The sequence below is a fragment of the Caretta caretta genome, chromosome 5, assembly GCF_965140235.1.
Source record: "Caretta caretta isolate rCarCar2 chromosome 5, rCarCar1.hap1, whole genome shotgun sequence".
Taxonomy (NCBI): domain Eukaryota; kingdom Metazoa; phylum Chordata; order Testudines; family Cheloniidae; genus Caretta; species Caretta caretta.
The window spans coordinates 131469693-131494995 of NC_134210.1; the positions used below are offsets into that span (position 1 = coordinate 131469693).

General features: G+C 45.4%; 1 protein-coding gene and 1 long non-coding RNA gene across 2 annotated transcripts in view; both read left to right on the forward strand.

Annotated features, from left to right (window-relative positions):
• Window positions 1–1145: 1145 nt before the first annotated feature.
• On the forward strand, window positions 1146–15157 carry LOC125637308 (transcription factor JunD-like). Its single transcript, XM_048851630.2, has one exon. The coding sequence runs from the start codon at window positions 1566–1568 to the stop codon at window positions 2724–2726; it is 1161 nt and encodes a 386-aa protein (XP_048707587.2). The 5' UTR covers window positions 1146–1565; the 3' UTR covers window positions 2727–15157.
• A 6255-nt stretch (window positions 15158–21412) lies between these two features.
• The window catches only part of LOC142072239 (uncharacterized), a 28383-nt gene continuing 24492 nt past the window's right edge, over window positions 21413–25303 (forward strand). Inside the window, exon 1 of the long non-coding RNA XR_012668682.1 lies at window positions 21413–21518. This is a non-coding gene — a long non-coding RNA (uncharacterized LOC142072239). The remainder of the gene's footprint in view (window positions 21519–25303) is intronic.

The window sequence follows — 25303 nt, forward strand, 5'->3', positions numbered from 1 at the left end:
GCCAGAGAAAGAGGCGACTTTCCCCAGTTCCAGGCCTGTAGCTACCGGGGAGAGATGGCCCTCCTTCCCAGCCCCAGCTCAGGAGCTGCCTGGGTGGGGATGAGAGGGAGACACCTCCCTCCTTCCCAGCCCCAGTTCGGGGACTGTCGGGGCAGGGGAGAGAGGGCACATCCATCGCATTAGAAAGGTAAGACTACTGATACTAAAAATATGAAGTGTGTGCTTTTATTTGTAGAACAAAAAACATGAATTTTTTTAAATATAATGCTTTTATCCAAAGCACTTTACAAGAGTTAGCTAAGGGTACAAACATTTGGAAAGGTCATTAAGTGGCCTGCTGAGACTTCAGCAATTTTTAAGTGGTCCGTGAAAATAAAAGTTTGATAACCACTCCCCAGCCTACACATCTTACTACACACCTTAGACAGTATACTAGGGGAAGGCAGCTGCACAGCATTGCCTCATTCACTGCACACTTTCCAAGATGCCCTTGAGAAGGGCATTAGAAAACGGTAAGGATGTTCTGCTGTGTTACCGGAGACACAATACATCAGGTAATTAAAGAGGGTGTCAGAAGGCAGGGTAATGAGGCACAGTTAGGGCTGCAGGTGGAATTTTCAAATGGTACTTCCTGATTTTTTAGTGCTTAATTATGCAACCTGCGCATTCCCTTAGCATACTTTCTGCGTAGTAGTCTGCAAAGAGAAAGTCAGATTATGGGATGATGTTTTCATCCACTGTGGTCCTCCCACATAAACGCTGCAGGGTTTACAATCCCCTCCACTGCGTTATTGGGTCAGTGCCTCTCCCTAGCATTCGAGAGGGATGCAAACAGGTCAGGCTAAAGACGAGTTTGGGAAGCTGTGAGTTACAGTCAGCGGAATAACGCGAGGAGCAGAACAAGCCCCTGCTCCTCTGTGCCATGAAGGCGATGAAGAGCGATCATTTATAAATGAACCCCCTCCCCATACACACACACCCGCCCACAGCTCTCACCCGGGGGGGCGCTCTGCCAAAGCCCCTTTTCCCAGCTGGCAGAGCTGTTCAGCCCGCAGCAAGGGAGCGTGGGCGGGTGTGTGGGCAGCTGCCAGCGCGGAGCTGTGTGCGCTCCCATGCCCAGGCGGGAGGGAGAGAGCCGCGGCCGCTGGAGGGGCGGAGAGAGCGGGCGCGAAGGCGGCGCTGCTGCTGGGAGGGGGTTTGACATCAGTTCCCCTGTAGGAGTTTCAGTAAATGCCACAAGCCGAAGGCGCGGAGCCCTGGGCGGCGGCTGAGGCTGCAGCTGCCCCCGGGGGAGCCGACCCGCCTGCCAGAGGTGAGCCCGGCCCCCGCCTCCCCCATCGCGGACACCGCGCGGAGCAGAGCCTGGGCGGCCCGGGCGCAGGCAGCCCACCTCCCTGCCGTGCATGCGGCTCTGGATCTCCTTCCCCTGGGTGCCGGGCTGAGGCGGGCGGGGGCCCCCCGACATCCCAGGCGAGCGACCAGTCCCCGCAGCCCCCGCGGGGGGTCCCCTTGCTCCCGCTCCGGCCGGAGGCGGGGCGGGCCCCCTGGCCGGCCGGGCGGGCAGCATGAGCGGCGGCCGGGCGGCGGTGAAGATGGAGGCCCCGTTCTACCCCGAGGAGGGGCTGGAGCTGCTGCCCGACTTCGTGCCCGGCTTCGGCAACGGGCTCGGGGCAGGGGCGGAGACGGCGGGGCACAAGCTGCTGCTCGGGGCCGGTAAGAAGCGGGAGATGGCGGCGGCCGCCTCCCCCTCGGCGCTGCCGGGGTCGTACACCCTGCGGCCGCCCGGCGGCACCCGGAGCGGCGCGGCGCTTAGGCTCATCCCCGCCGCGGCGCCCCCGGGCTCGGCAGCGGGGGGAGGAGCCGGCGGCAGGGGCGGCCCGGAGGCGGCTCTGTTGGCGGCCGGGTCCCCTGCGGAGCTGCCGCTGCTGAAGCTGCCGCCCGCCGCGGACCTGGAGCGGCTGCTGATCCAAGGCAGCCCGGGCCTGGGCCCCGCCAGCCCCTGCCCCGCCGCCGCCCCCCCGCCCCCCGCGGCCGGGCCCTTCCTCTACCGCCAGCAGGTGACGCAGGAGCAGGAGGGATTCGCCGACGGCTTCGTCAAGGCCCTGGCCGACCTGCACAAGCAGAACCAGCTGCTCGGGGCGCCGCTCTCCCCGGGGCCCTGCCGGCCCGCCGCCGACCCGCCCGCCGTCTACACCACCCTCGGCAGCTTCCACCCGGCCGGGCCGCTCAGCCCCGCGGGCGGCACCTACTCCGCCGCCCCGCCGGGCCTGCCCTTCTCCTCCCCCGCCCCGCCGGGGCTGGGCAGCGGCCGGCTCCCCGCTCCCGGCGCCGCCAGGGCCCTGGAGGAGCCGCAGACTGTGCCCGAGGCGCCCCCGCCGGGCGAGGCCGGCAGCAGCGCCCCGACGCCGCCCTCGCTGTCGCCGCTGGACGCGGAGAGCCAGGAGCGGCTGAAGGCCGAGCGGAAGCGGCTGCGGAACCGCATCGCGGCCTCCAAGTGCCGGCGGCGGAAGCTGGAGCGGATCGCGCGGCTGGAGGAGAAGGTGAAGGCGCTGAAGGGGCAGAACGCCGAGCTGGCCGCCACCGCCAGCCTCCTGCGGGCCCAGGTCACCCAGCTGCAGGGCCGCGTCCGCAGCCACCTCTCCAGCGGCTGCCACATCAGCGCCGCGGGCCCGCCCGCCCCGCCGCCCCCGGAGGAGCCCGCCGCGCCGGAGACCAGCGCCTGCTGAAGCCGCGGGCCGGAGTGGGACAGAGACTGAGCAGCCTGCCCGGGAGAAGGGGGCGACCCCCAGCCCCGCGCCTCAGACTGGACCCGGGACGGGAGCGGCCCCGAAAACACGTGCGAGTCTCGCTTCCTCGTCGTCCCCCGCCCCGGCGCTTTGCACGGCGGCTCGCAGACTGGGCTCGCCTGCCGGGGAGGAGCCAAAGGCCCCCGGCCCCAACGCGCTGCCGCAGCGGAGAAGGAAAGATCTTCGACTTTCCAGAGTCGTCTTAAAATATTCCGGAGTCGGTTTGGGGATTTGATTGGGGCGGGGAAGCACTAGAGCGTTGCAGGGAAAACATAGGGGTTCAAAGGTTCGAGATTTATTGACCAATAGATAATTTTAAGTACCTAGATTGAAGGTCCCTCTTTATTTATTGATGCCTGGAAAGGAAGCAAAGTACAGAAGTCGGGTATTAAACATCTTGTAAGGTATATTTTATGTTGCACTGAGTACAAAACGGTTTTATATTGGGTATTTAACGTTTAAAGCTGACTTCAAGAGAAATTCCTACACTTCAAAGTGAAGGGTGTTTGGGGGTTGTTTTTTTCAAAGTTCAAGTGAAGAACTTGTAAAGATTTCAGAACTAAAATAAGCCGTTTACAGAGAGTCAACTTTATTTTCCTGCAAAAGGCATAATTCCTAATACACCTTAATATAGTGTGTAGTGATGGTTCAATATGTTTGTTCAGAGCTTGAAAAAAGCTAAAATTACCCATTTCTTTTTTTAAAGCGTGTGTGTATAGAAAACAAAATGTGGTGATGGTATTTCTTGGTATTGAGAAGAATTTTTTTAAAAAGATTGTTTTGCTGCAGAGTAGCTTTTAATTTGCAGCTGGCAGTGAAGAGATGCAAGTAAAGCACTTGAATGGGTCTGCTTTTAAAATCTAGCCTTAGCTGAGAGAGATTCTGCTAGGTAACTTAGGTTAGAATGAACGATATTTAATTACAGATTCAACTGTAAGAAAGTACTCTTACAGACCATAAGCTCCATATTATTTCTTGTGCTAATGCAAACTTGGAGCATTGATATATATATATTTATTTATTTATTGAAACTTGAAACTTTTTTGATGTCACCTAAACCTTATTTTTATAGCAAACGCATCTGGAAGAAATTAATTTGGCAGAAGAGTGTCATTTATGCCATTTCTTTCACTGTGCACATTCCAGTTCTGCTTGCTCTTTATGGGGTATAGTAGCAATTCAGTGCTACCCAGAAAAGGGCTCAGATTGTTTTTTAGCTCTAACAGTTACTTTATGGTAACTCCATTGTATTATGTTTGAATAAATCATAGAAACACAATGGAGAACTAGATTTATTTTTTCAGAAGAAATATGTAAATAATATTTTCTTGTTCTATTTTATCCTAAACACATTTTTCTAGTTGTCTAGGGAGGGGAAGAGTCAAAAGTCAGAATGTGAGATGAGTTTCTGGGTGGAAGAGTCCAGTGTGATTTATTTATTTTTGCCTAGATTTTACTAATAAGGGATAGAAAAGGAATGGTTTTCTCTGCTTAGACTTGCTTTTTGGGATTCTCTGGATAAATAGCAAAAACCATGTTATGGGCAGTTTTGCTTTTTTACTACCCTTTGATATGCATGTTTTGAGAGCTTCTGCAAATCAAGGTTTATTCAGTCTTGTGGTTTCGTACAATTAAATTTTCATTTTCAGCATGAACTCTGAAGGTTCATTCAACAAGAAACCCTGTAAGGCCCTGATCCTGGATCTGCCCATACTTAGAACCACTGAAGTCAGTGGGGCTCAGCATGAGCAGACCCAGTTGCAGGATGGGGCCCCACCATAGTCTTTGGAAAATATCTTAACTAATATAGTTTGTTTTATAAGCATGATCAATTAAACCAATTCCATAACCATTTTATCTCATCCATGTCCTCTTCTGAAAGCTACTTCAGCTATGCTTTGAAATGCACGAAGGGGAACTGATATGCATAGAATGTTTTTTGCTTGTAAAGAGAGTCTTGTGAGAGGGTTGACTTAAAATAGCATAGCTGTAAATGTAAACTGTGCGTGAGGCTTCCCCTTGTCAGGCCTGGGACACACACTTAGCACAGATGACTTCAATGAGTAGTGGAGATGCAAACCACGTTAATCATTTAAAAACTGAGTAAAGTTGTAGCATAGCCAGAGCCAGAATGAGTGATTTCAGTGATAGTCTAAAACTCCCTTCTTCTGTCCTAAGAATTGTGTATTAGAAATACTAGCGAACAAACGCAATGCCGCTTAATTCTTACGAAGTAACTACAACGTAAAGATCTTTTGCTAAGCGTTCAGTCAGTTTCACCACACTAATAGAATTCAACCAGTAGTAATGTGCCATGTCTGGCAAATGTGTTAAAAATGAACCAGTGCTTAGTACATGAAAAACTGCATGTCTTTGCAAAGGTGATGGTGCAGAAGTAGAGAATCGATTAATTTTTTACACTTAAACACAAGCTTTACATAATGAGGGAAGGAGGGAACTCTACTTGGTAAGCAAACTTGCACTGAGTGCTCTGCACTGGCAGTGTTTCTACTTCATTAATGGAAAATATACTAAGTATTTTGATGATACGGCACAGTGGTCAACTTGTGTAGTTTCAAATGAAAGTGGGGGAGGTGGGTGAAGACCTTCTAGCAGTACCTGAGGAAAAGGTTGAAAAACACCTGACACTTGCTGCAATCTAGTCCATTTTGTAGGTGCTCTTTGCTCCTCAGAAGTATTTAAAGATATAGCTTTAAAGGCACTGCATATCATTTCCGATAGGGTTAGTTCACCAATATCTAGAGAAGGGGATGAGCTCCACGAAGAGAAATCACCACAACCTTGCTTCCAAAATGGTGGCAGAATTATGATATGGGGCCAATGAGGAGCCCCTCCAGCATAGCACTAGTAGGGCTACGAAACATCACTTGGTTTCTTTCTCCAGTGATACTTCCGCAATTTGTGGAGCTACATGGCATGTTATTCTCACCAAAGTCTTATCCAACCTCATCTTGAATGCCTGCAGTGTTGGTTTTATGACTACCTCCTTAAGTCTGTTCTTCTACCACTCTTTTTAGCTTGTAATATTAAGCCTAAGCTTTCTTTACTTCAGTCCATTGTTGCTTGTTGGACTATCTTTTAAAATATTGTAATACCCTGTTTATTTCCCCAGGTGTTCTTTTTAGATTATATATAGCTCCCTCAGTCTTTCATGTCGTCTGATCCTTGTATCATTTTTGTTGCTTTTTGTATTTCTCCTAGTTTTTCTTCATTGTTCCTAAATTTTCAGAACCAATAAAGTGCACCGTGCACCAAGTACAGTCTCATTAGGCCATTTTAGACCCTGATATCTGGTAAAATTTTCAAAACCACTTAAGTGACTTGGGTGCTCACATCCTGTTTTCAGAAGTGACAGGCACTTAAAAGCCTAATTCTCATTAAAAGTCGGCTGACTTTAAATGAGACTTCAGGACTATGAAAATTTTACCTATCCTCCTAGACTTAATCTGATCTCTTCACACGCATTCCTGATACTGACTGTTCAAGCAAAAGATTCTCATATCTGCAATTTATCATCACTACCAGTCAGTCTTGCATTATTTTCTAGACAGTTCCAATCTCTCTTGGTCACTCTGCTTGTGTGTTACTATTTTGTGTTTCTCATCAGTAAATTTGATTGCAGTTTAGTTGACACCTTCCTTAAGATCTAGAGTATAAAAATATTACTCTGCACTAAAAAGCATTGGTCCATGGTATTTAATTGGTACTTATGTTTGGCATGTCTTTGTGTCTAGGTGCTACAGAAAGGTGGTGGTGGGTGAGTACTTGTGGCTAGGAATTCCTGTTCACTCCTACTTTCCTCGGGCAGGGGGTGGGAGCTATTGGCAACTGATTACTGCCCACGCTGACTTGGAGTATGGAAAACATATTCTACTGCTTGTAATTTGTGGTTCCATTCCTAGAAGAGCTGTTTAATTCACTCCTCACTCAGAATGTGTAGTAACATCGTCCAGTTTCATCAGCTGGCCTGACCCATCGGCGTGGTTGTTACAGATTCCCGTAATGGGTTTTTCCCCTCCACTTCTGGGTATAAACTGCGTCAAGCTCAGATGTGGAATCCAAACTCCATTGATATTCTAATAAATGTGTTTTGTTCTAGTTCTGTTTCCCCTGTTCTTTAGTTAAAGGAAAAGAGTGAAAAGACTAACTGAATTGTGATGTTGGTAAATAAGTAGATGGCATTCTTCTCTCTTAGTTCAGTACTGAGCTAATGTCACAGTGCATTGCTGGGATTAGCTGTTCTGTTGGAGGTCCTATCTGCCAGAAGAGGCATAAAGACAATGTCCTGAGTAGCACTTAAAATTTAGGTGGCATAGATCTGATGCTCATAGTTTGGCCAACCAAACCTCTGGTGTAGACGTAACTAGGCTAATGGAAGAATACTTCTGTCAGCCTAGCTTCTGTCACTCAGGGAGGTAGAGTTCTGACCTCGAGCATCAAGAAAACCCCCTTTCAGTGCTCTAGGCTCCATCTACACTATGGAGTTATGCCAGTATATGTTCAGGGCCGTCGCTATGCTGCACTGTAGTCCTTTTTGCATAGATATGGCACTAAAGATCCCATGGCACTTTCCCAAGAGTATGGGGTGTCCTGTCAAAACACAGGTGTTGAATTACAACTTGAGCAATTACATTCTGCATACCTAAAATTCCTGCTCCATTTTCAGTGATGCAGGCTATTCTGACATATACCAACACTGACTAGAGAAGAGCAGTGCTGCAGCAGCTGTCATTTCACCTCAGCGGTGGCTGCATTTCAGTGTTTGGGTGGAGAAGTCTCTAAATATCACTTATACCTTCAATTACATATCTGTCTCATCGTAAAATGTTGTTTGAATAAGTCCCAATATTAAACCCTGAATTATCCCACAGGATGTGATTGTTAGCATAGCAATCTTGATATGAACTGCTACTTCTCTTATTTGGCAACCAATTTCTAATCCATGGTATGGGATTTTTAACTAATGGTATTTATTCAGTTTTCCTATAAGATTATTCTGGGCATTGATAGTCAAATATACACTAAATCTCCTTTATGTCCTAATCATTAGTCCCACTGCAGATGGTAGTTGGATTGCCATGATGTAACTAAACTTTATATACTGATTCCTGTCTGAATGTATTCCTTGTATAGATGCCTGCCTAATAAGCCAACAGTTTCTTAGGGTTTTTCCTTCTTATTCTTAAAGTTATTTTCAGAGTTCCTGAAACTTCCTCTGCTGTTTCTTCAGTGCATTTTGTCAGGGCCTCCAGACTTACTTTTTTCACCATCAATTTATATATATAAAAATAATGATCACCAAAAATAATTATATAATTATTTTTGGTGATACTTTTTTCATCATCTTTGTTTACACCTCCAACTACTGTCTCTAGCAATTTCACTGTTTCTTTCACAGGGTTTTCTGATTTCCTTCCGCTTATCTCTTTTTCATTGAAGCTAAGTATACATTTGACAAATACTCGATTTGTGCAGCAACATTGCCATTTTCTAAGTATTTTTATTTGGTTAAATAGTAATGTGACCAAGAACAAAATCATCTGCCTGTTAATCTGATCACCAAGGAGGAGAGTATGTATGTCATCAACGTTGAGCACAGTGGCTTGATAGGCTATTCAGATATACAGAATCTGGCAGGCAGCCTCCCTTTTAAAAACATGTAGGAAGATGAGCAAGGGAAAGTGAAGTCTTGATTGGGCAGTGTGTGTGTGAAGAGAATCCTGCAAATGCTGACTGCAAAGTCCCTGTCTCTTGCTGCAATTCAACCTTGGGTGCAGTAAGTCCTAACTCTGTGGTACTTAATTACATGACAGCTACTCCTGTGATTCACTGAAGAAACTTCTCGAGTTGAATTACATCTTCTCAAAAAGAAAAGGAGGACTTGTGGCACATTAGAGACGAACCAATTTATTTGAGCATAAGCTTTCGTGAGCTACAGCTCACTTCATCGGATGCATACTGTGGAAAGTACAGAAGATGTTTTTATACACACAAACCATGAAAAAATGGGTGTTTACCACTACAAAAGGTTTTCTCTCCCCCCACCCCACTCTCCTGTTGGTAATAGCTTATCTAAAGTGAGCACTCTCCTTACAATGTGTATGATAATCAAGTTGGGCCACTTCCAGCACAAATCCAGGTTTTTACTCTGAAATCTTCTCAAAACTAGAGTATTTAGCAAACTTGGTTCCAGTTGCCTCTTTGAAGGTTGTCAACGAAATCAGAGTTTATGGAGAGTCTCAATGCTCTGGGTGAGAAATTTTGCAGTTAATATGGAAACCATATTCTATTGTGGAGGACAAAGTGTGTTAAACTGCTAAGCAATCTTGTGCCACTCAATTGTTTTCTATCATGCCATGCATCCCTGTTGTGAAGTGACTTGCAACCTGTTCATGCTGTTAGACTTATCAGACATAAAGAAGAGAGAGATGTTGGCTCAGAGCAGGAACATAATTTACTTTTGCACTGTGGGATCTTCGATGGCAAGTGCTGCTAATACAGGTTTCAGAAAACAGGAGGAAAAAAGAGTGCGAAAGATCATGTGTAGTGTGTACTAATGGGACAAACATCCAAATAGCTTTAACTGAAATTTTACAGTTTGAACTGTCTTCCAAAACAACTTTGCATTGGCCTTGTTTAGCCACTTGTCCCTGTTTGACATTATGGCTACTGGCTAGACGCTCTTTCTAAACTTCTTCTGAAGTTCATTGCATGCAGAAAACAGGCCTAAGATGGAACTCCACTTATATGTTGAAACAACTCATACAAACAGGGTGTATACGTCCAGGAATTAAAATCCACATCCCCAGTGGCTTTACAGTGGAATATTGTTAATGAGAATTGGTGCATTGGAACCCTGGAAGCAACCCAAGCTGGCATCTGTTTTTTGGTACTAGCTATGTCCTTTGAAAATGGACCTATGCTTAAGTCAGTGATTCTCAACTGGTGTACACAGAGGTCTTCCAGGGTGTACATAACTCATCTAGATCAGTCTCTCAACCTGAGGGTTGTGAGACAGATTTAGAATGGTCACAAGTGCAGGGCTTGCATTAGGGGGTGACAAGCAAGGTCAATGCCCGTGCCCCAGGGGGCCCTGCAAAGCTAAAATATATGCTTAACCCCCGGGCAGCGAGGCTTAGGCTTCAGACAAAGCTTGCAAGTGAAAAACAGGCTCAAGTATCACACTATGATGTAAATACAATATTTATATTCCAATCAATTTTATTATATGGTAAAAATGAGAGTCAGCAATTTTTCAGTAACAGTGTGCTGTGACACTTCTGTAGTTTTATGTCTGATTTTGTAAGCAAGTAGTTTTTAAGTGAGGTGAAACTTGAGGGGGACACGACAAATCAGACTCTTGAAAGGGGTACAGTAATCTGGAAAGGTTGAGAACCACTACACTAAGTTTTTGACAATGGCATAAATACTGTGAATGCAGAAATTTTGTCTCCTTGTGGTTCCAGCCGTAACTAATTCTAAAGTCAGGCCGTTTCTTGTGCCAGATATGTGCATTTAAGTATTTTCCTTTCAGCTCAGATATGATTTATCAATGCTAGAGTAGCCAACAAATCTGATTAAAGCATGCAAATATCTATGAATTCAAAGCAAGAAATAAATACTTCCCTTTATCTAATCTACCCATCCAGGTATACAAAATTAAAGGAACTGCAGTTTCCTCAACTGTAATGAATGTGACGGTGAAGTATGCAATAGCACCGTACTTTCCATATTCCAGCAATCAAATAGTAGGGTGGAAGCCCTGCATAATTACACTAAATCTTGCGACTGCAAGGCCGCTTTTAGAAGTTCTGCCAAACAGCATTTCTACCAAGAGGCAGTTCAGAACTGATGATGCAGAGAATATGGTTATTTTATAATACCATTTATCACTGATACATTTTAAGCATTACAGGTCATGGCTGTATGTACTGCAAACTGAATGGATGGTCACCATAAATAATAACTGCTCTGAATTAGCATTGTGGAAAGAGGAGGTTCCCTACTGGGGAACACAGTACTCCTGTCTGACCTGTGAAAGCCAGAGAGATTGAACCTTAAGATTGTGACTTTTAGGTACAAAGTCGATTTCATGGCTGTTACTGAGCTCTGTAGAGTTAGTCTAAGGAGCCTGGCTTTACAGGTAAAAGGATATGAAAGTCCTGGTTTAAAAAAAACCTCCATTTTTCTGTAACAGAGAATACATAGAACATATGATGGTGGGTATGTAGTAAATACTTACTGGCACTTACTTGGGATAGCTTACTTAATTCACTCGAGTAATAGCTCAGAATCATGCCGATCACATAGGGCACTCTGTGCAAAAAGAACTGAAACAGAGGAGACTCAGAAATGAGGTTCTGGATTCTTACTGTGCCACTTTTCCTATTTAATATCCATCACAAGAGGAAGACTCTCTAAAATGGTGGGTAGGTAATGACTATGGTAGGGTTGTTTAACACTACCATAGTCATTACCTACCCACCATTCTCGAGCCAATGTCATGAAGTCTTATGACCCCAAGCAGACAGGACCTCTGCCTTACATACACTCTGCAAGATTGCAGCTGTACAGTGCCCTCAAACACTCCTGGGGCATTAGATTGTTACTGACCCAGATCATTTTGTGCTAGTTCCTGAATCATTATTACTACTTCTACAGGAGTACTTCTGGGCTCCCAAAACTTGACCTGCACCAGTTTCTGAGATGGCAACAGAAACTTACATGCTTGTGGTAAGCAATATGGTGCCATGTATCCTAGCAGGCTGGGAAAATATAATGCAACAATTTTTTTAATTGCTTTGGGGACGGAAGTCTGTAAAACAGTAGCCTTGAAATCTTTTTGACCAGTTTTGTAGTCTATCCATGGATAAATTTGACAATCAAATTTAGTAAAAGTTTTCTATACTGAATACAAACTTTATAAAAATATTTAGTCAAAACTAGCTTGTGTTGCTCATTTAAATGTTTCCCAGACTTGTTCTCTAGAAAGTCTGTGCCTCCCAGCCTTGTGACTGGTAACTTCACAATCTTTCTCTCTATAGCCATGGTCACCATCACCCACATGTGATCGAGTAAGGTTCCTGAGTTCTGAAAATGAACCAGACAACGCAGAGTTCTGATCTGTAGTTAAGTGAAATCTGCAGTAAGGACAAACTCCAAAAGGCAGCTACTTTCCTGATTTTTTTTTTTTTTTTTAAAGGCAAATCTCGAGTTCAGTGGTTCTTAACCAGAGGTCCGGGTCCCCTAGGGGGCCTCAAGCAGGTTTCAGGGGGGGTTCCAAGCAGAGCCAGCATTAGACTTGCTGGGGCCCAGGGCAGAAAGCCACAGCCCCACTGCATGGGGCTGAAGCCTGGGTCCCTGAGCTCTGCCACTCAGGGCTGAAGCTGAAGCTTGAGCAATGTAGCTTCGTGAGGGGGTCCTGTGACATGGGGCCCTGAGCAGTTGCCCTGCTCGCTACCCCCTAACACCGGCCCTGGCTTTTAGAGGCAGAAAACCAGTGACTGTAGCACAGGTGGGAGTTTTTATAGCATGTTGTGGGGCCTCAGAAAGAAAAAGGTTGAGAACCCCCCGCTCTAGTTAAGGATTTGGCTCTAGAAGGAAACAAGTTTTTGCTGGTCCCTTGGGTGTTCCCTTATCTAAAAGATTAGAGGTATTTGGCTTATTAATACCGCCCATTGAAAAATCAGCTCTGGCGAACAGTGCTACTTAGTTGCAAATACTGTGTATTATGAAGACACGTTTAGGGTAGTTCTGGCATACGAACAACCAGTTTCAATGTACTAAGTACTGTATTTACGCTGGAATAGCTTTACCACTGTCACATTTTTTTAACTCCATTGGTGGGGGGAAAAATAATTTTTTTTTTAAAGGTGCAATATTGGGTTAGTGAAGTTATTGGCTTTCATGTGCTGTTTAAAAGTGAGCTAGTTTGCATGGTGTGACATGAGAGAGGAAATTTAAGGGCACTATTCAGCCGAAATTCTGTGCCTCCCACCACACCCTGTATTCTGAATGCACAGTTGACTCAACTGAGAAACAGGCCCACCAGCTTTGAGGCCAAAAAGGGAGGGGAGAAATAATTCCCTACCAGGCAGTTGTGGGGCCGTGTGGGGATGAAGAGCTTATGTGATTGAGCATCTTGCTTAATTATAGTTGCATTGCTACTCTCTGTCTCGGGTCTGAGCATTTCCACTGCTCCAGCTTTCTGAATGACGGCAACTGTGAGCTTGCAGTAACTCCCCATACAGGTTCATCGGGGCGTGACAAAGTTTGTTGGAGTGAGAACTCTCCCACCTCTGTAGGTTTTTTGGTCTGTGATGTGGAGCAGGGGGAGGAAGAAACCAGTTGCTTCTCCTAGACAAGCTCTGTTTTTTGAGGTGTCCGTCCAAGGTTTGTCGTCGTGCTCTCTCTAAAATTTCTTCTTGGGCTGATAAAGCTTCCTGTGTTAGAATATGGTGTCCTGCTGTCATCCCAAGAGTAATTACTACTGCTGCTGAGTTGGGTGGAGTGTGTGTGTCTCTACAGAAGGGAACAGGTTTGGGCAGGCACATACCAACATCACTGATGTATAATGCCAGTTTCTTGGTGGGGAGGGCAGGTACTTTGGGTTGTGTGTGTGGCTGCCTAAGCCTAGTAGAATGGCCCAGCTGCTACAGAAGTGATGGGAGGCTGGATAGAGTCCTGAAAGTTCTCATCTATAGTGGTCGTCATTCTTAGTTCTCATTAAGTTTATTACATTTCTTTATAGTGTGGGAAAAAATCTATTCTTAGCCTCAAACTTTTCAACTTGGAGCTCTGTTAACCACCACTTGAATTCTATTCTGAATTCTCCATTCCCAAGAGCAGTATCACTTTAACTGCAAACAGAGGGGATCAAAGGACTCTCTCAGAAGTGAGAGGTAACAACTGTCATTCCCCTCCCCCCCCGCATACACCCCCATATAGCCACCAGCAGCCCAACCACCTTAACATTGCTCAAAAGCAGAACTGTACAAAAATCAGTCATTTAGAAACTAGAATCCCACATTATATTCCTCCAGGGGTTTCAGACAGGTAACTAGAATGACCAGGCATTCAAGACCTAACGTAAAGAAGAGTAGCTAGTAAACCTAAGCAACTCATCCCAGATTCCACTTTGCTGCTGCAACAATGGTGGTAGATTTTTAATTGTGTTTTTGTCTCTCCCTACTTGCCTCATTAAATTAACAGGTTGAGAAGAGGCAACCGTTCCTGAACCTCCCTGGCAGGAGGGATTTTGAAATTTGAGCAGGTACTTTTTTTGGAGTCGGTTGAATGAGAAATTTGGGATTTATTCCTACAAACAGAGCCTGTTCACATTGTAAAAACTAATTTGCTTGGATTCAGTATTACTTCAGGGTTTCTGTTTCTAGTGGAGTTTTAGAATTCTGTGTGTGTAAATTTCTGTTCTGGCTAGTGTATCTTATTCAGACAGAGCTAACTGATTAATTCTGTTGCATACTGACTCCAAATTCTCTATTTTTTGTCAGAAAAGCCTTTCCAAGATAATTTTCAACAGATTGGCTTTCAAACATGGTAACATTCTATACTTAAACTGGAGACTACAGGGCTTAATAAAAATGCAGCTGTGGATTATGTGTACTGGATTTTTTTTTACATTGCTATTACAGACTGTAATATTAGAATCAAAATAATTAGTCGAAGTGGAAAATATTCGTTTATAACTTGCACTTGATTAAATGTAAAACAGTTTATCTTAATTTAGTAGTGTGTAGGAGATACTGTATCTTTTTTAATCAACTTGAGTGGAAAATCCATGTTTACAAGTGTACTCCTGGTTCCTACCAATTGATGGTAGCCAATTTAAAAACAAAACTGGAGGTTAAAACATACTGCAATCCGCTACCTTGGAATAGTGGTCTCACTCCTGCAGCCACTGACGGCACTGAGAGCCTTGTTAGGGACTCAAACAGGAGCAAGATTGGATTCTAAGTCTTTGTTTTACATGCTTAAGACAGAAAGGCGACTTGCCTTGTGCGCTGTTTTGTGCTCCTGTGTGTCATATATAATTTAGAAATACACCAATCAGTTTGTAATACTAGCACCTCTATGGAGATTGCAGTTTGTTTGGGTTTTTTTCCATGGAGGGTTAGACATTTTGGAATGTATAACATTCATCCCTGTGCTAGAATTGTTTACAGGCAAAGAGATTACTTGTTTGATTTTTGCAATCTGCAATGTGCAATTTTGTACATGCATTTTAAACTAAAAGAAGAGTTTATAAGGAAGATACGGTCTGTACAGGACTTGGCCATGAGTATTATTTCTTTTATATAAATATCTGAAAAAATAAAATTTCTTTATATTTATCTTTGTGGTGTTGTTTTGAAAATTCAGAAACTTAAACAAGTTAAATTGTTCAATGAAACACGTTTGGCATTGCCTACATAGTCTGTATTCCTAACACAAAAGCCTAGCTTGATCTCTTGTAGTAAATAGGTTGCACTCCTGCTTCATACTTGCTAGTTGTTCCTTCTTCCAGTGCTAGCCACTTACTTTGTTCTTCGTCTCTTAGCATTCTAAGTTAGGTATGGTCGGGAAAAGTCACGTGTAAAAACGTTGTGGAATTCTGTCTCTCTCTGAATAACTTTCCACTGACCACTCGATTGACAACTCAAAATGTTAGTCTTCTGAAAAAGCTCCAGCCCTTATTTAACTTGATTGTTCTGTCTCTTAGCACTAGCTTGGAATATGAACAAGTATAGTGAATCCGTCTCAGACTAGGGCTGACAATAGCTTACTGGAATCCCGCTTACTGTTAAGGTTTGTATTGTCTCAGAGCTAACTAGTAAAAACTTGTTTTGTCACAGACTAGTCTGACTTGAAGATGACCATGGAGCAGATCTGTTGAATAAAGCATGTTTTGTTTTTTTTTCTCCATAGTCACTACATTAACTACATTTTAATACTGGGTGGGATGTAATAGTTTAGAAGTGTCCCACTGCACAGCACATTTGCCAACTAGGAGAGCTGAGCACAACCATTTTCCCACCCTCCAAAAATCCGAGATTTCAGAAAAATTCCCGTTGTGCATTGAGGTGAAAGAGATTCAGACCACCCCACCCTGGGATTGCTAATAACCCGGGGGTTAGAGCTCTCGCCTGGGATGTGGGGAACCTTTGTTCAAGTCCCTGCTCTGGCTTATTTGAAAGAGGGCCTTGAAGCTAAAGTTTCCCATTCCCAGAAGGGGCCCTACCCACCAGGCTTGACTAATTCAGAGGGATTTTTATCTCTGATTTTGACCAGAAATTCCACCTTGGACCAGAAAACTTCCTATGAAAAGTTTATTTCATTTCAGCTAATCTGCATTTTCTGATAAAACAGTTTTTTGAAAAATTCCCAGCCAGCTCTGCCCAGTAGTGACCGGATATGGCACAACTGACCGGCGTCGCTCAGCCATTGCTTCAGTTGTTTGGGTACTAGTTGTAAGCACTTAGAGAGAGCCCAGTGCTTGTGCTCTAGAAGAAAGCTGTTCAATTAAGACAGACAGAAGTCCCACTTGGAGAACAACTTTCGTAACCAACCCCACCCTACTGCCAGGCTCCCCCCGGAATTAAGATGGTAGGAGAATAATAAAATGTCAAAGCAGATAAGAATGCTGATAACATGCCTTTAAGGCAAAGATAGATGCCTCACATATTGGGTCTTCAGGTCCCTGGAGGATTCCCAACGCACATTCACACGTGTGTGTAACTGAACATGGATCTTCAGTAGGTCTGTAGAGAAAGTGTAAATACTCTCCACACACTGATTTCTCGTGTGTATGAACTTTAAGAACTATTCAGTGTCAAAGTTGCAAAGTCAAGCACTCTAAAGTTAGAAAATGCCACAATTAAGGTTTAGTGCAACCTTAATGCAGCCCTCTTGTGCATCTGTATTTTGATAGTCTTTCATTACATGATCAAATATTTTCCCCCCTACAGGACCCTCTGCACTGGGCAACCTTAATTGTGGGATCTCCTAAATTGAGTGCTTGACTTTGCAATCTTCAGTTCATTTAAAAGAGGTGTTGTAAAACAAAATGAAGGAACAGACATTCCATCAGAGAGAATCATGTTGATCCCCTAAGGTGGGTGAGCAGGGTTCAGACCTTTAGATCTACAGCACGCGTGTTTTCCACCTAAGATTGCTACCAGTTACGCAGTTATCTTCTCTGTGAACCTGCCACGATGGCGGGCAGAAAGAGCTTTAAAACCCACTGGCAAAGTATATTAGTTGACAGCAGAGGAATGTAGACACAGTACTCCCAGCTTAAATTCTAGGCTCTGGAGGGAAGTGGTTAGTCCCCTGCCCCTAGCCTGTTTATTCCCACCCCCACCCCCCTTCCCTTTCCCTTCTGCTGCCCCTCACCCTCAGGTAGCTGCAGTCCCCCTCTTTCCCTTCCTCCTCCCAAACACACACCCCTCCCTGCTTTGCATTCCAGTGTGGCTGCTGCTTCCTTACTGCCTGGACACCAGCAGACAGCCTCCCTGCTCTCAGGTTTGCCCAGCACCAAGCACGCCCTAGGTTTGCCCAGCACCATGGCCAGGAGCAATAATTGCATTGAAAACCCTTCTCAGTCCAGTGATGGAGCATGCTCAGCATCTATGGAGTCTCTAGAGAATTTAGCTTCAGAACAAGTCTGTTGAACATGTGTGGATTGAGGGGTGGGGTGTTTTTTTTTTTTTTTTTTTGGAAGCTTATAACTTAGTCAAATTTGGGCAAGTTTTCACAGGGATGCCAAAAAGCACATCCCTAACACCAGACGTTCCTGCTCTAAAGCATGGGGGCCCCAGAGCTACTCAACTAAGAAGTTATAAGAATTAACGGGAAAAATATTTCCCTAATCTTGTTTCTAAAAACAGCTCTACGATTTTAGCTACAACTTTATCCAGAAATTCAGCCTGAAGGAGGCAACTGCCATGGGAAATTTCTGCCCAAATGGTTAAAGTTTTGCAAAGTTATAAGCAACTGAAAGCAGAGTCTAATTCAAAATGTTGGGCAACCTTACCTATAGGTGTTGCTACCAGTTCCACCTATAATGGGTGAGTGTACATATAGCTGTACTGTACAGTTATCATTAAAGGTTATTAGAAGGCATTTAGTTGAGAAAGGTAATTATCTTCTGGGCAAACTAAGATTTATCATCTACATATGCCTCTTCAGATCTGTCCCATTCTCTCTGCCAACTCCCATTAACAATAGCCTTATGTTTACTTTTGAGGGTTGGCTACCTGTCCCAACAGATGTCAAATGGGTCTTGTTGCGCTCCTGCAGAATCTCTTCCATGCCCAAGGCTCATGTCAGTAGTCACACAGGTTCCTCATCGGATATCTTGCTGGAAGGGTGACAGCCCACATGTTCTTCTTGGCCTAATCCCTACCAGTTCACATCATGGTGGTTGGTTCACCTCTCATTCCCGTCCTGAACTAGAGATTGGTTCCTAAAGAACAGACATTTCCCCAGCTGCAGCCTCTTTAAAAATGCCTCTCTTCCCCTCCCCATGAGTCAATCACATATTACCAAGCTGAGCCTTCTCCCTTACCTGTGCTCCTGGTTGATTCCCAATTTCTGGGCCACTACTTTGAGAAATACAAATGGGTGCTAGCACCCAGTACTAAAACAGGGTGGACAGCTCTTGTCTGAGAGTAGCATTTCACTAAGTTACAACATCAGGCTAGTCTAGTGCTTAGCTTGCTTAGGTACATTTCATGGAGCTGTTGCTTTCACTGCAGGTAGGGAAGAGAGGATGGTGAAAAGAATCCCCCCTGACCCCCAGCAGATTGATACTATTCCCACTATGTGAACTGATCTGTCTTCTACTCAGGGAGTGTTGGGTGACAGTCTTCTCACAGGTTAGCTGGGGAGGAGGTGGCCATTGGGGAATGGTGCTCCAGGTCTGGCAATAGGTCAATTAGCAGGAGATAAACTGAACAGATTAGTTCCCAACTTGAGGATGTTTTATAAAGCCTGTTCTAAAAAGCATGTATCTGTGTTCTGGCTTGGTTTAGTTACCTTCCCGCCAGTATCTATTTGGGAGAGAAAAGACACCTTGAAACTAAACTGCAAGCCATATCTATGTATGTTTGTTTTTTAAAAAAGTTTCTCTGTACCACAAGGTGGTATCCATGCTGAAGCTCTAATGGTGTTCTTCGTGCTACACACACATCAGGTGGGGAAGTACACATAAGCCTCAGCAAGAAATCAGAGCCACCTGAGACAAACTGCTGAAATTCCTATTTTTTCCCTCAAAGTTAGCAAATCTTCAATTTCAGTCCCAGTGGGACCCTGGCAAAGACCAGACTTTTTTCTGTTAATGGATTGCCACTCTAAATTCAGGGAAGTGTCAGCCCTACGTGTGGGGATTACCCTATATCAAATCTGGCCAGTCCTGATTAGTACCAGACTCCAGTTCACAAGCATCACATTTCAGTGCTTGAGACCCACCCTGCTGAGCATGCCACCCCCTTGTCAAAAACCAGAGGGACTGAACAGAACATTTACAGAAAACAGGACTATCCAGTTATAATAGTTAACAACAGTTCTGGAAGGGATATAAAAGCTTCAGGGCTCAGCCATTCTAATGATCAGAGAGCAGGATGAAACCATGGTAGATTATCCCACAGCTGGCTGCTGTCAGAGACTGCACACTGGGCTACACGGACCACTGGTTTGATCTGCTCTGGCAGTTTTAATCGCCACAGCACAACGTGATTATGAGGGCTACAAAGAGTGAAAAATCTCTTAACGCTAAGCATGGCACTGGACAGCCATACCTTGCTGAGTTTGATCTTTAGAAAAAAGCTGCTCTCAGTTTCTGTAGCACTTGTATCCAAAGTATACAAAATGCTAATTGGTAGAAGATTTTACTTCCTGCATAACTGTATTTTACTCAAGCTTAAGCAAATAGCAGGGTTACAAATAGAACTGAGAGTAAAATGAAATCCTACTTCTTGCAACCCGCAAAGCACTGGCTGTTGCAACAAGCCCCCATTGGACTGGGTGAGGATGGCTGAGAGCACTAGTGTCATTGCACCCCAAAAGCTGGGGTGGGGGGAAGGGGCTAGTTCCACACACCAGCTCTGCCTCCCGCCCCCCCTCCACTCCTCTCCCCCACCTCCCCCGGGCCTCTAGTAACACCTCGCCCTACACTTAAGCCACACATGTTGATAAAAAGATACAAACCCAATAATGTGTATTTCACTGTAACACAATTTTAAATATTACCTTGCTGTCTCCCTTGGGTTGTTTCTCCCCGCTTCTCTCCCCCCTCCGTTTATTCTGTTTTTTCTTTCCTTCACTCCCTCCCACTCCCTCCTGCTGCGATCAGCCACTCACCATTCTTCTGACCCTAACATGGCTCCCCCATCTGCTCCCTCCCACTGCAACTGGCATGTCTTCCTTACCTGGTATGGGGGTCCCCTTCTTTACCCTCCAGCTCTATCTCCCGTTGTCCACACCCCGCTGCTCTCCCCTTTGCTGAGTCCAGGCTCCCAAATTGAGGGGGGGGGGCAGAAGACGGGGGGGATTTCCAGCCTCATAGCAAATTTTGTTTATCCCCTTCTTTTTTAATTGTAATTTTAAAATTACCCTGAACACTAGATACCTGATACAGTAAGTCAGTTACAGATTGAAGGGTCAGGCTCACCAGTAGGTCTCTGCTAGCCAGCACTACTCCAGTAATGCAAAGCAGGTGTAAACCTAGCCTAGCTGTTCAATGCATCCTGGCCCTTCTACACTGCCCAAGCATGATATAAAACAGCCAGAGCCTACTGGTGAATGTGGCCATTAAAACTTGGTTTTTAAATCCTTTAAGGCCAATGCTACAGCTGTTCAACTCACAGGAGAGATCACACGGAAATACTTGTTTAGTGTTTGGGTATGAAATTTTTAATAGGACAAAAACCTAAGGATATTCCCAGAGAGAAAGCTACATTCAGCTGGATCTAAATTGGAGAGTATATATCAGTTGTTTAAGGGGAAAACCACATACTATGAGAGAGCGTTGTAATTGTCCCCAAAACATGCATTACAAATCCAGAAGCTTCAGAGTGAAGGTTAAACTTAAGAAATCCAGATGGATTCAGATATGGAAATTCACAGTTCGGGCACTTAAACTACTTTCACTCTGCCCTGTGGCCGTGCCAAACAATAACCATATTAAGGCATTTTGGTGTTTGTGGTCCTTGAGTAAACTATTTTTAAAAAAAGATAAATGAGAGGTCTTCATTTATCTTCACTGCATTAGTTCAGGGAACAAGATGGAGACTCTAAGTCCAGCCACTGCCTGGCTGAGCTGCTCTCATGAGACCTGGAATCTGCTCAAGCCCTCAGGTTTTGGTGCAGGTTGTCCCTAGTATGTGGCAGCCATTACTTTGAAATCTTTGCCTTGCCCAACACACCCAAGATTATTGCTGAACTGCAGAGGGGAACTCAGGTTTGCTAGTCTGACAGAGCACCCGCTGGGAACAGGGCACAGTCAACTCCAGCAAGTAGCTCTGCAGGAGAGGGACCTAATTCCGCAGATGCTGATGGACAATAAACCTGCTTCTTAAACTGTTCTTATGTCGTGTTTCTGTTCCTTCTCCAAGTGACTCATGACAAGCTTCTCCCGAACACTTAAAGGCGCTGAAAGGATTCAGTGTGTAAACAAGGCAGATGGGACTCACTTTCATGTCCAGAAATGAGAAGGTAAGTGGCAGGACCTGCTCCCACTGTCAAACCCAAAGGTTTTGGGGTGGCAGAAGAAGGTGTGCAGGAAACCTGCCCATGTGTACCCTACCGGTGTGACCTCAAGGAGGAAATAACTGGGGTGGATTTGAACTAGGTCTGTACTGGTTTATGACATGTGTATGAGGTTTGGGTACTGCAAGAATCTTGAAATTGGCTGTTAGCTCACAAATAAGGGCAATGGTGGCATTTGTCTGGACATGTATTGATGACCTTTGTGTTTTAGTTACAGGATGCAGACCAGTGGGGGGGTCTGCCCTAAGCAGCACTGAAGGGGTAAATATGCAGTTCTTTTTGGCTGAAACTCTGCACATCTCTTTATCCTCTACTTTTAAAATGCACTGTCATAAATACCCCTTTGCAGCTGAAAACCCTTTCTGATTTTCTTAGTCACTGAACTGCCCCAAAGGAGATGGGTTAGAAAGAGAGATGATTGACTTGTTGTAGTAACGCACTTCACTTAAACACATGCTGGCTCTACTTTATTAAACGATGTAGCTTAATCCCCCACTTGCAGCACTCCACCCACATGCTTTGCCAGCAACCCTGCAAGACTCAGGTCCTGTCTTCACAAACACATCCCTTGTTGATATAGCTGGACCTGCACCTTCGTGGAGGCTGATGTCAAACTGCTGCCTGGGGGCTCTTGCCTAATGTTCACCACTGTGTGCTGGTGCCCAGCCCAGAGTTCTTTTCAGCCCCAGTGCTGGTTTTCCCCAAAGAGGGGATTGTGCACCAACCCTGTTCCTTGTGAAGTCTTTTCACTGAAAGCTGGGTCAATGTAGCTGGAGCGTAGCTTTTTGGTGACTCTGCTCTTCTCCCCAGGCAAGTGCCATCCCCTGAAAATACACACAGAGAACGGGGACCCATCTCCAGCTAAAAGGAAAAAAATGAGTTTTCGTTGGCTACCAGCAGCATGAAGCCCCAGGAAGTTGGACTGAAACACTGTAGGATTTCCATTCCGCGATGTATCTACATAGAGACTCACTATAAGCAGGTTCCTGTATATCCATATTCAGCAGAAGCAGCTTAGTGCTGTATTTCCTGCTGTTTAGTTGTTGGAATTTTTCAGACAAGGCTGCACTTATTAGAAAAAATAAATATCAAAACTCTGTTAGACAGAAGTACCTCAGAACTTCGCCTGCCCCTTACCTCCCCTCACTTCCACACCTTTGCAAAGACTGCTAGAGGTAAGAACATGAACCAAATATATAGACAGCGAGGTCTGTGGTTTTATTTCCACCCCAGGGTGAGAATGGGATAAGCACAATATTCAAAGTACTAAATTAAGAACCTGTTCAAACAGGCATGAGGTAGCGTCTGAGACCACAGGACAAATATTTGTCTGCCACGCACTTTGGCAGATAATCAAAAGGCAGCCAAAAGAGGGTGGAGAAGGAGTCCAGCGGAGACAAGGCCCAGCCTGTTTGCTCATCCCAGTGGAGAGAATTAACCCAGACCTTTGCTAGACGGAGTTCCTTCAGAACCCAACAGAACCATCCCACTTAGATAATCTGAGCCGTAGGTGCAGGCCTGCTTGGTGATGTCCTACGCATGTGTAAGTCACCCTAAGAATACAGGTGACCCTTTGAAACACAGCAGGTGTCCTTACGCCATCTGCCTATGATCAACATGCTGGGGAAAACTCAGATTATTGTGAGACTGTGGCAGCAGAGGAAGCTTCCTTGCTTCTCCTCATCCCCCTCCTGTTGCTACACAAACAGCACGTTGCCAAGTGATGGGATTGTGACATCAGATATAAGTCACGCTCCCCCTTCTCTCCTCATCCCCAAAATCAGCTATTTGCACAGTGCAATCCTATTGGTTGAAATGAAGCATGTCAGTGCATTCATGTGCTTAAGGTGACGCTGTTAGACCAGTGGGTCTCCATATTTTCCCATCCTGTCTAGCTGAGAACCTTTTTCCTTTAGTGGTATGGGAAGGGCAGGCAGATTGCAGCCCACAAGTTGAGAACCCCTTTATTAGATGGAACAAGTCAGACATAGCATCACAGACAAAGCAAGAAGGAAACTTACTATTCTTGTCCCTATGCTGAGTAGTAGTAGAATTTGGGGCCCTGCCTGTCAGGTTCCCATTTGGAGCAGAAATCTAGGATGTGGACCCCAGTATTTTCTTCGTGTAATTTGTCCATTTATGACACATGCTGTGTCCTAGAACAAGGGTGGTGACGAACAGCATGTACCTATCTCCCTCTTACAGAAACCTCAGGTTAGGCACTGCTGCCCTGTCTGCAGAAGCAACTGCCTTGTGCCTCTGTCTCTCTCCAGGACTTCATGCAAATCTCATTGCTTAAACTCTACCTCTTTTCCTCCCTCAGCCCCTGCACTTCTCAGCTGGGAAAACCCTAACCCAAGGCTGAGGCCACATGGCCTGGCTAGATAATCCTTGTCTCTCTCTCTCTCTCACACACACAAGCTTGGACAAGGCTAGAGGCCTGAACACGGAGGAGTGCTCCCCCACCATACCCTTCAGACTCTGGCTGTCATTAGTAGAGTTCCATCCTGGGGGCTTATATGTCACAAGCCATTAGCTCCTTCTGATATTATATGTATCTATTCCCTCCCCCAGAAACTTCTTAATATAGAGAGAAGGTTGAGAGCACGTACCAGTAAGGCAAGGATCACACCTGTTCCAGGGATGTTGTAATTATCTCTCCCCCCCTTCCCCTCCCCGGCCCATAAAACCAGCACTACAAACCCAGCAATTTCATAGCTAAGGTGAAAATAAAAAGGAAGGAAGCCATGTTAGAGGAGGGAGCACACGGTTTGGCACAGATACACCCATCTGCAGGACAATCATACTTCCAGAGTGAAAACTGGGGGACACGACAGCAAAGGGCCATGTGCAAGAACACAGCATTTATCCTTCTAGGATCCTTTCAGTATCTTCTCCTGGGCTCAGCCTCTCTCTTCCGAGATGCTCTTGCCCAGCTGCCACCCCCCTCCCCCACAACACACACAACCTCAACTCTGCCCCCTGGTGATACCAAGTGAAAAAACTGGTTTTAAATCAGTTTCATCTGGGTCACACACTAACATTTACGAATCGTAAGCACACGTTTACTGCTCAGTGTCACCCCAGGAAAGTGTGAAGGCTCTCTGTGTATTAACGGTGCTTTTCCAGTCCTTGACATGTTTTACCTGAGTTCTGTGGTGCCTAGCTTTTCAGTGCTTGTTTTGAGAGATGACGACAACATCCCCGTGATGTTTTTATCCTAACGTGCACTATAAACCTTGACTGCATCGTAATACAGCTCTTGTATATGGGAAGACCTAAAGTACTGTATGGTTGAACACCTGCTTCAAGTGCAAGACTCAGCCTACCTATGGAGTCACCTCCATAACAAAGAACACAGGTTAAAACAAAGGCATGGAAGGCTGGGCCTTGGTTGGCACTAGTAGAACAATATTCCTCCCACCCTGCAAGCCAATTGTCTCATGGCAAAGCCGGTATTTCTCATCCTGCCTCCCTCAACACCACTGGGGGCCTCTTCCTCCCTGGGAGAGCCTTCAAATACAATAGTGGGGTTTCCAAGTGGCTCACCCACTCCCCCTGCCACACTCCATCAGGCCCTGCTCTCTCCATCCATCCTGCTGTTCTGCATCACCCCCATACGACTCTCACATTGTGGTCCTCTCTGACACCAACAGCTAGCGCTCTCACTCTGTCCTCACATTCGCTCCCTCATGGGTCTAGGAAAGCCTAAAGCCCGGCTCTCCCTATTG